General features: G+C 37.7%; 2 protein-coding genes across 6 annotated transcripts; one reads left to right on the top strand and one right to left on the bottom strand.

The window, feature by feature from the left end:
* On the top strand, nucleotides 1-3,298 carry LOC144700610 (chloroplast processing peptidase-like). 5 transcript variants are annotated; one of them, XR_013580800.1, is made up of 8 exons: nucleotides 2-411; nucleotides 937-1,005; nucleotides 1,091-1,159; nucleotides 1,243-1,329; nucleotides 2,056-2,123; nucleotides 2,214-2,345; nucleotides 2,794-2,855; nucleotides 3,079-3,298. XR_013580800.1 is itself a non-coding variant. In XM_078572053.1 (7 exons), the coding sequence occupies exons 1-6, from the start codon at nucleotides 31-33 to the stop codon at nucleotides 2,329-2,331; spliced, it is 792 nt and encodes a 263-aa protein (XP_078428179.1). In that variant the 5' UTR covers nucleotides 2-30; the 3' UTR covers nucleotides 2,332-2,345; nucleotides 2,794-2,993. The 5 variants fall into 5 exon arrangements, 3 of the variants coding, with proteins under 3 accessions (XP_078428180.1, XP_078428179.1, XP_078428178.1); XR_013580799.1 differs by having other exon boundaries at nucleotides 2,214-2,369; XM_078572053.1 differs by lacking the exon at nucleotides 3,079-3,298 and having other exon boundaries at nucleotides 2,794-2,993.
* Nucleotides 2,375-7,339, bottom strand: LOC144700609 (protein disulfide isomerase-like 1-5). Its single transcript, XM_078572050.1, has 12 exons — nucleotides 6,797-7,339; nucleotides 5,278-5,407; nucleotides 4,830-4,995; nucleotides 4,225-4,343; nucleotides 3,922-4,002; nucleotides 3,764-3,850; nucleotides 3,493-3,564; nucleotides 3,334-3,402; nucleotides 3,187-3,264; nucleotides 2,967-3,101; nucleotides 2,774-2,827; nucleotides 2,375-2,699 (listed from the first exon to the last, which is right to left on the bottom strand). Exons 1-12 carry the CDS (start codon nucleotides 7,300-7,302, stop codon nucleotides 2,586-2,588), a joined length of 1,611 nt encoding a protein of 536 aa, XP_078428176.1. The 5' UTR covers nucleotides 7,303-7,339; the 3' UTR covers nucleotides 2,375-2,585.
* Between the last annotated feature and the right edge of the window lie 2,760 nt (nucleotides 7,340-10,099).

Raw genomic sequence — 10,099 nt, 5'->3', positions numbered from 1 at the left:
AATAGCTTATCCTGTTTGTTGAAGGGGAAGATGGCCACTCTCAGGCTGCTCCTCCCTTCGTCCTGGCCCGGGGAGCGCGAGCTCTCCCGAGCCATCGGCGCGCCCGCCGGCTCGATCCGGCTCGCCAATCTCGCGCCGCGGCGCGAGGTTGGGCTCCGGCTGGCGGCCCGAAGCCAAGCCAGGTCGACGGGCGGCGGAGATGGCGGCGAAGGCGGCGGAGACGGCGGCGGAGAGGAGAAGAAGGGGTTTTTGCCGGAATGGGCGAGCATCACGCCAGACGACGCGAAGACCGTGCTGGCCGCGTTCGCCATCTCCATCGCCTTCCGGTCCTTCATTGCGGAGCCCAGATTCATTCCTTCGTTGTCCATGTACCCAACCTTCGACGTTGGCGATAGACTCGTCGCTGAGAAGGTTAGCTAGTCCTGTCTCCGATTCTTTTTCTTTTTTTGTTTTTGAACTCGATTTTGTTCTTCTTCTTGATCGGTTAGATGAATTTCTTCTTGATCCAATTTTTCAAGTCAAGCATACGACGATGCTGTTCTTTATTAGGTTTATCTGCAATTTCTCGATATCTCAGATTTAATTTGTTGTCAATTGGGGAACTTCATAGATTTCTTATGAGACTGTTCTTCATTGAAAAATCAAGTTCTCAAACTGTCTTTACATTGTACCCTGACCGTTTATGATTAAATAATTATTAAGTTTCAAGTTAGATTTGTGTTAAACGTTTTTTTTTGGAAGATATTTCTGTTAAAAGTTACAAAGTTAATTATCCCAAGAAGTAGAATGCGCCTACCTACTAAAATCTGCATTCTCCTTAGCTTTATTTATTTTTTTGGACATCTTTTATATGTTATAGTTCTACCCATTATTATCATTTTTATCTGGCATGAGATGATATGTTATTCATAACAGGATCTCTTTCATCATTGCTAGGTCACTTATTACTTCAGAAAGCCATGCGTAAATGACATTGTGATTTTCAAAAGCCCCCCAGTTCTACAGGTATGTCAACATCTTATCTGTAGATTTAGAGAGAGACATACAGAGAACGAGAGAGATATATAATGATCCATTACCATGCACACAGGAGGCTGGTTACACTGATGAAGATGTGTTCATCAAACGCGTCGTCGCCAAAGAAGGCGATGTTGTGGAGGTAAATCAAATGGGTTTTATTTAATTAGCTGTAGTATATCCTCAATTTTACTAAGTAATGTATTTGATAATTCTCTCTTGAAGGTACACAAAGGAAAGCTCATCGTCAACGGAGAGGTCAGAGACGAAGGCTTCATTCTTGAGCCTCCGATGTACGACATGAGTCCAACTGTGAGTTTTTCCTCCACTATTGATGGCCATTAGTGTTCTCTCGATTTGGTCGTGCTTCTGGTTTCCGTTCCCATCATCATAAGAAAGTGGTGATCTTATCATGGTGAAGGCGCGACTTTAGGAGCGTGTGAATCTTGACGAGAGGATAATCACGAATCGTCATTGCCCCTGATAGGTTCGGCATTTACGTTTTAGTTAGTTTAGTTAGGAATAAAAAAAATCATTATCCAAAGATTAAAATTGAAGTTTTTTTAGATGTATGTCAATTGGAAGTAAAGGTATTTTTTTTCTTTTTTATTACATTAAAGTTCCATTTAAATCAGGACACTGGTCACATTCAGTGTCGTCTGCATTAACCTTCATTGATATTAATGATGACGAATTGCGTATGGACAGTTTACTATGACTTTAACTGTCAATGTCAACCTTTACCAATCTCGTTGACAATGATGCTGATGGATAATTCTCAGATCAACGTCGATGATGACAATCAAAACATCAACAGCTAATGTCATCATCATCCAGAATTGCTAACTCTAGTCTCCATTCTCGCCTCTGCCAGGATGACGGTGACGACTTTGTCCTCTCATTATCCCTTTGCTAACCTTGAGCCGATGACGAAACCATGATTGTTACTCGTCTGCAACGAGACGACTATGATAAACAGGATAATTCCCATTCCTACTGTTTTGTTCTTTTTCCCTTAACCTTGTGCTAAAACTATAGGTGGTTCCCAAAGACTATGTCTTTGTGATGGGCGACAACCGTAACAACAGCTACGATTCACACGTGTGGTAAAATTCTGCAAATCATACTGTTCATGTATTCATTTCTCTCTCTTTGTTCTCTCTAAGCTGATCTGATCTTCAATTTGCATTTCTCAGGGGGCCTCTTCCGGTGAAGAACGTATTGGGTAGATCTGTGTTCAAATATTGGCCCCCGGCAAGAATAGGCAGCACACTCCTGGATAAAGGCTGTCCTACGGAAACCCCCACTTCATAGAATGTGACATCAAAGTATTCTTCTATTTTTTTCTTGAGGTAAATTAAATAAAAGTATCCGTTTTCATTGGGCCAAGCCAAACCTAAGTTTTTAACAAGTTGTCATTGCTTACAAGAATTACAGAGCATCTCCTACATAAACTGAAGAAAAACATTTGTTATTATTAATTTACCTTACACCCCATTTATGTAACTGCTTGCTGTAAGTTTTTTACCAAATTTAATGCACAAAGGCATCTAGAAACTTGATCGATTTCATAGCTCATCTTTGGTGGGCTGCTCTGAAGAGAGGCCCTTGGCTTCAGGGCCAACATATTTGTTAACGAAGGCCACTAGTGCTTCAAAACTTGCTTTTTTCGAAACTTTGACCTGAACAGCCAATAACACAACATAAGAAAACAGCCAAAAATTATAACACAACTTTCTGGGACTAACTTGCTCACCGGGTATGATTTATTTCCAGATGGGTAGAACAACAAGGTTGGAAATATCACAACCTGCAGACAGCCGGATTCAAAATGTCAAGTAAGATCATTCTTTCTGAAGTTCCCCGTTAGTGCCCAGGAAATTTCATTATTGAATCATGTATCTGACTTTTATACGAATTTAGACATATTTCATTTAAAATTTGAATACCTGAAGTTTTGGGTGCTCATTTAACGACGCATCTATCCTTCCAAATATTAAGTTGCCAACTCCTTGAAAGTGCTCAGCAAGCTTCTCTATTTGCTTGCTTGTTGCCTCGCAGTCGATGCACCATGGCGAGTAGACCTAGTTGATCGGACGGTCAGGAACAAACCTCGAGAAAGACGTTCTCAGAGCTTTTACCATGATTAAGTCTAGCCAATCAACAAACCTCGAGAAAGACGTTCTCAGAGCTTTCTAAGATGACCGGGCCAAAATTTCTTCCCACTATCTTTTGAACTACACCGGTCTGCATTTCGTTCATAAAATGGAATTATGAATTTCTCGATAATCTACAATTTATGGAAGAGATACTTACAATTTGTGGAAGAGGTTCTGACTTGAAGTAAGGTAGAGCGGTACCATTCACAAGCCCATCGCAGAAATCCTAGAGAAAAGCAGATTGATAAATGGAGTTTGGAAGAACAATCAGACTCTGTTCTACCCAGGGATTATGGATGGATAGAAAATATTTTACTTCTAGATTTGCCGGTGTATAGTCAAGCTCCAACAAATACTTTGAACCACTTCGACTATCAAATGCAGCCACCTGCATAGGGAAAAGTTGATATCATTCACCAACTTCAATAGAAAGAAACTTTATATTATCTATTTACAATACGAGCTCCTGTTTGTTCAAAGATGTGCCAGTTTTAGTGCCGTGACAAGGAAAGACATGATACGAAATAATACTTACTTTAAGTCCATTCAAACACCCAAAATCTAGCGCATAAATATCAGGAATTTACCACAGGTTTATCTGCTTCGACACCAAATAAAGTCAGAAAGGGTTTCGCAAGATTATCATCTTTGATGTCTGCATGAATAAACATAATCTGCATGCAACGAAGGGTTATCTTAGAAAAGTTGCTAATTCGATTCTGAGGGTTAAAGTTTTTATAAAAACCTTGGTTTTGTACTTCCTGGCAGCATCCTGAAGAGACAGGTGAAGGGATTTGAAGTCTTTCTCTTCTGCAAAGAGAAACAACTGCACATCATTATTAGTAGCTTCCAAGTGAAAATGATAGACATGAACCTTAATTCAGTTTTCCTTTTAGATTATTGCGAATTTTCCAAGAAAGATATGCCGATTATTACCTCTAACTTTGTCAATCACATCTTTTGGCGGACAAATGAGGAAGTTATAAAAATATTTATGTTGGCATGTCTGTATTGATACAACAAAGAAAAAACGGAAACAGGTACTCACCTGCAGATTCATAGGGCTTGAGAAAACAGTAGCAGAATTTAGCTCTGTCAATGTCGTGACTAATGGGAACTTGTTTAATTCAATGAAACGCAGTATTTCTCCTTCCTTGAAAATACCCACTGAAAGATTGCAAAACTCAATACTCTAACTAATTATAAAAATCATCAAATCGATAAAAAAGTTCCAAATATCAAGAATTTTAAGGACTCCTGAAATAAAACGCGTAAAATATATATTAAAACAGAGATATAGTCTCTTAGACTGAGAAGGAAGAATATTAAGAGAACTCAATAAACAGGCATACGAAATTCTGAAAAGGTCTCTGGTGCACTTAACAATTATATATCTGAATATAAAGAAAAGTGAAATAAACGTAACACAAAGATAATAAAATGGAATTACAGCCTCTTAGTTCGAGAAAGGAAGAATTTTGTTTTTCAAGAAGGATAAAGGAAGATTATTAGCACGAGAAATCAGTAAACAGGCATACCAAATTCTGAAAAGGTCTCCGATGCACTTAACAAGGAAACATATATACTAAAACGGAATTATACTCTTAGTTAGAGAAGGGATGAAATTTTGAAGAACTCAATTAAAACCCATACCAAATTCTGAAAAGGTCTCAGGTTCACTTTTGATGAGGCCAAGGAAATGCTTTCTTTTTATAATCCCTGGCGAAAGAGCTTGGGCAACACTTAAGTCATTGACCTCGGCAAATTGAACTCTGGGCTCTGCAACAGCTGCTTTTATAAATTCTTCATACTCAGGTCCCTGAAAATTTAAGCCATCGATTGGTCACCAAATAATTGAAGTAAATTATTGCCTCACTTCAATTCATTCAGACTATCGACTTCAATAATTTATACTTATAAGTGTCATGAAGAATATAGAATCAAGTACTCCCCCACCCAATGAGTGGTGATATGACGAAGATAACCTGAATATTTACGAAATATTTAAGAGTTTCTAATTAGTCTGTTAGCGTTTATTTTTACATGAGGGAGGCAATATTATCATTTTTAAATGCCTGCCTAAAGCAGGATAAAATCCCACCTCAAAATTTTTGAAGAACCCGACGATGAAGATCTGATGCAGTTCAAGGAACTCTTTTGCCGAACTTATTGACAGCAGCCTGATCACGGGTGCGCCAGTCTTCTTTCGGGCCCAAATAACTATTTCTTCACTGGAAAGTAGTTCATTCACAAGATTAAACATAAAATTTTACTCTTCAAGAAACTGTAGATACAATCTTTTGAAACTGTAGACACAATTTGACCGGTAAAATAATCTTTTAAAGAAATAATTCTATTTGGCAAATTAAAATTTAGCCTAAAGAGTGGTAAAACTTTTACAATGGAGTGCGAGAGAAGGTTTGATGTCAACAATGACGAGCGAATGATGACGCAATTTGGGGATGATGATGAAAATTATTAATTTGTGATAAGAGCTCACGAGTTCCTATCAGTTTAGAGGACGTGAAAGGAGAGAGAAAAACGCCGGAATGTTCATTGGCACTGGGGCAGGGAATGCCAGGGTGGACTATGGCTAGACGAGAGGCAGGCGAAATGGATGTAGCCTAGACGGTATCGATGGACATTGCCAGAGAACCAAAAAACATCTATTGATACTTCATGGCTCACCTCCTCAAGGAAGAATCGCCCTATTAACGGAATTATGTAAGGCCAAATGACTACAATGCCAACAATAGTTTGCCGTCAATGACGACAACAACGTGAAGAGGACGATGATGATGATGATTTATCATTAACTTATGGATGACAATGACGGATCTTGGAAACCAAATGAGGAGATGGAAACACCAATGATCCTGAATCCTTATTAACACTCGGTTTCCAAGAGCTGTTATTGTCATCCATCTGTTGATGGTGAATCATCATTGTCATGGTCATTTGTTCAAGCCCAAATATGAATCCTGCTGACGACACTTTGGTGTGATGATGAAGTTGACGATTTTGTCATTGTCTACCGAGATTAGTTTGGCATCAACCATGATGATGAAGAGTGGAGGATGACAATATGACTAATCGTCATCCTCTTCCAGTTTCCAAGAGTCATCATCATCATCTATCGTTTGATGATGAATTGCCATCATCACCATTACTGTCATTTGTCCAGGTCCAAACTAGAGTGAGACATGGAAAGAAATTCGAAGGAAGGATTCTGGGAGATTAATGAAGGACAACTCAGGCCAGCCTCTTTGGAAAGATGAAACAGAGGGAAAGTCACTCTTTGGGGAGGAATTATAATTCATCATCACCAACGACTTGATTTTCTAGACGGAAGATCAAATTTCTCTACATTTTATTATGTCTGGTCCAGAAGGCAGTTGAATAATCTTTTGCACCGTTCTTCAGACTTCCAAAATAGAATTTCTACTATCATTCGTATTAAGCAAAAACAACCCAGAATTCAAGTCCGAAATTGCCGATAACTACTAATCTATCAAGAACACATGATACATCTTGCCATTTGTCGCATCCAATTTCCGAATTAGACAAGCAAGAAAAATTTGGAGCAAACCAGATCAAGATCAAGGAATCGAAAATCGTACCCTGCCAGTCCTCCGTCGTAAGGTTGGGCAGTTCCGTTGACGAAGAAAACCAAGCTGGGGGAGCCTTTGATCCCAAGAATTGACGCCGCTTTCGTATGACGCTCGGCATCGAGCTTCGCCATCGCCAAAGAACTGCCCATCTCTTTAAGCCGCGTAGCAGCTTTCGCAAAGCGGGGCATCAGCTCGGCGCTTCGCGGACACCACGGCGCGTAGCCAAGCACGAGAACGTACTCATTTCCTTCGATTATGCGCATCGCGTTGTCGTTGCTGAGCTCAAAGACGATTCCTTGGGCCTTCTTCACGACTTCCGGGTGCAGATTTGTCCCAGCAATGCCATCTTCTTCTTCTTCTTCAATGGCGAGTAATTGCTGTAGTTCTTCCAAATCCTGATCTTGTTCTTCGTCGGCGATTGCATCGATCGCTTGAACGGCGAGGGATGAAACCAGGAGAAGAACGGCGATGGCGGAAACGAAGATTGGGGACGATCTTCTCCTCGATCGCGCCATTTCCACGAACAATTTCTCGGATCTTGAACGAACCCTAGATTTAATTATTTGAAATTCTAGCCAGGGGTCGTTAACGGACGACGAATATACGGTCATATTTCGTTCCGTCATCCGTCCTTTTTTTAACGTTTTATTTCTAAGAATTGTGGTTAGAAAATTATGGATGGAATTCAGTAAAACCAGAGATGTATTGCCATGCAATTTTGGGCCATATTAATTTCATTGGATTTTTACAAAGAGTTAATGAATGCATCATGTATTTTTATGCGAGTTCTTCGATAATCAGGGGTATTTGATGAAGTGTATCAAAATTCTAGGGCAGTAATTAAACATTTTTATCAAATATTGTTGTTTTATTTTTTGTTTCCCTTGAATTATGCTCGTCATCTATCATCCGTCGCCATCCATAATTCAGCTTCTCAATTTTTTATGGTCTGTCACTCATTATCGTCTGTCTTGACCTTGAAACGGGAATGAAATGAAAGTCTTTGTGCCTTCCGTTATGTCCCATCTGATGTTGTTACATCGTGGAGTCTTGTGATTTACTCTAGGTTTACAATCCTCATCAGTCCTTTTATAGATTTGTTCTATCCAAGATGGAAATGGAATGAAATGTTGGACTTTAAGACTAATGTCTGACCAAAATGTCATGATGTTTAATTGTATCTCTATCTATCTCTCTAAGGTCTTCTCATTCTGACAAAAGTAATGTTTTTTTAATTATGGATGGGAATGGTATGGATGACAAAAAAAATATATGATGGGGATTATGTGATCCTCAAGCCAATTACACTTCAATGGCATTCATAAGTTTATTGAAATAAATATTTACTTGTCATTATTCTCATGTGATTTTTATAATGAAGTCCTTTGAATACATGCAATAACTTGGCGAATTATAAAGATTGACAATTAGTCTTTAAACATGCATTATAAGCATTCCTATTTGATGCTTACTTGAGATGAACATCAAATTACAAAGAAAGAATCACGCTATCGGATACTACTTATATGATAATCATGGTTGATCGTATGGTCATTAGTGTAGAAGTACTAATGATAGATGATGGGTGCTATTTATGGAAAGAGCTCACTGAATTGATCTGTAAAAATTGTTTAATGTATACCCAAATGCCCATTATGTAAATTCATGTCACGATTGTTAAACTCAGTACACTAGTGAGACTGATGGTATGGATATATAATAGATCTTCATGAAGAATTGGAGAATAAGAAGAGGAGATCCATCGTCACATCTATCACATGGTTACATCTAGAGGCCAATCACGTGAACAACTTAGATGAACTCTTTAAGGGAGTAAGTTGTTGGTGAAATTACTTCCACACAAGGTGATATAATCATCCAAAATTATACACCAATTCTAAAATTTTTGCATCTTCTATAACATCAAAATTTGTTTTTCACACATATAATCAAAGCTTAAGAACCCAACACTAATCACATCCCAAAATATTAATATACACCATTTGTACAATTTTTCAAATAGCGATTGTACCATAGAATTAAAATTATCATTATCCAATACTATTGTCCAAATGTAGCACGTTTAATTTTATGTAAACAATGATGGATACCATTATAAAAAAATGGTTGTATCCCTTCCTTTTTCACTTTCCTAGTGATATAATTATGGAAAGTCAATCTTTTATAAAATTGTATCTTCTGAAAGAGGAAGATCTTGTGATAATTGGAAAGTTGAGACCCACAAAAAATATAGTGAGGGGTAAGAGAATGTGACTTCGATCTTTGAGGAGGGAGAAAATTTGAGTTTAAATCAAGAGTCTTTTGCGGAGAGGAATTGGAAAAAAAGTCATAATCTTACATTGATCCATTAGTTTTTAGGGTACATACAAGTTAGTTTTCTGTTTCTAATTCACTTATCACCAATTTTTTAATTGTAATATGTATTAGCACAACTTAAACTAGATCTCAACCTTTATGTATCATATGAGTCAAAAACTGAATCTCCCTTTCTCTAAGATGATATGAGGGTAATTGATGATACACATAAGATTGAAGAAACTAAATGTGATATTGATCAAGGAGATTTTAATGGAATCCTAACAACATACAATTCACAATATTAATTTCATATATATTGAAATTTTATTTCTATTCAAATGATTATAATTCCATGTTTTCATACTAAAAATGAAACAAATTTGTCTGCAGTATATTCTTCTGAAATTTCCTATTTTTCAGAATTTTCATGAATTTATTTAGAGGGGAACATGAAGAAAAGGGCTCTAAAACTTCTCTCAGTAGTTTTTTCTGGCGTGAATCTCCTATTTTATTGAAGTTTTTGGTGTTTTAATTTTTTTTGGAAGAACAGAGGAATTTTCACAAATTTCTAGGTGAAATAGTAGTGGAGGGGCATATATCTAAATATTTCTAGGGTGGCGTCCAAATAAGATGTCACAAAAGCGGAGTTTTTATGCAAATTTCATGGAGAGAGAGAAAGTGAAAAAGGATCAAACACCTTAAATTGCTCCAAATTCAAATGTTAATACTTGACGATCCAAACGTCAAGTTGAGCTCCAATTTTGAGGGCCAGTTCTTCATTGTATGCTCTTTTCATCCGTATGGATGGATCAACAAGAGGAGCCCAAAACTAAAGAAAATTAAGGAATACTTAGGGGTAAAACTGAAATTATGTCACCCCTTTAGAATAGGTTTTAATTCCTAATTTTCTCTCTCTTTATTCATTCTTGGTTACTTGACCATAGTCTGCACTCACAGGGAGCTCGCCATGGATCAAATTTTATCCTGGTATTT

The sequence above is a fragment of the Wolffia australiana genome, chromosome 3 (genome assembly GCF_029677425.1).
Source record: "Wolffia australiana isolate 7733 chromosome 3, ASM2967742v1".
NCBI classification, from domain to species: Eukaryota; Viridiplantae; Streptophyta; class Magnoliopsida; order Alismatales; family Araceae; genus Wolffia; species Wolffia australiana.
The sequence above is the reverse complement of the archived record's forward strand: the minus strand, read 5'-3'. Positions and strand labels throughout refer to the sequence as shown.

Coding starts and splice junctions, on each gene's coding strand:
- LOC144700610 (XM_078572053.1), top strand. CDS start 31: ATGGCCACTCTCAGGCTGCTCCTCCCTTCGTCCTGGCCCGGGGAGCGC. Junction 1,006..1,090: donor AAAGCCCCCCAGTTCTACAG/GTATGTCAACAT, acceptor CCATGCACACAG/GAGGCTGGTTACACTGATGA. Junction 2,124..2,213: donor AGCTACGATTCACACGTGTG/GTAAAATTCTGC, acceptor TGCATTTCTCAG/GGGGCCTCTTCCGGTGAAGA.
- LOC144700609 (XM_078572050.1), bottom strand. CDS start 7,302: ATGGCGCGATCGAGGAGAAGATCGTCCCCAATCTTCGTTTCCGCCATC. Junction 3,565..3,763: donor TCGAAGCAGATAAACCTGTG/GTAAATTCCTGA, acceptor TTCCCTATGCAG/GTGGCTGCATTTGATAGTCG. Junction 3,403..3,492: donor ATACACCGGCAAATCTAGAA/GTAAAATATTTT, acceptor GCTTTTCTCTAG/GATTTCTGCGATGGGCTTGT.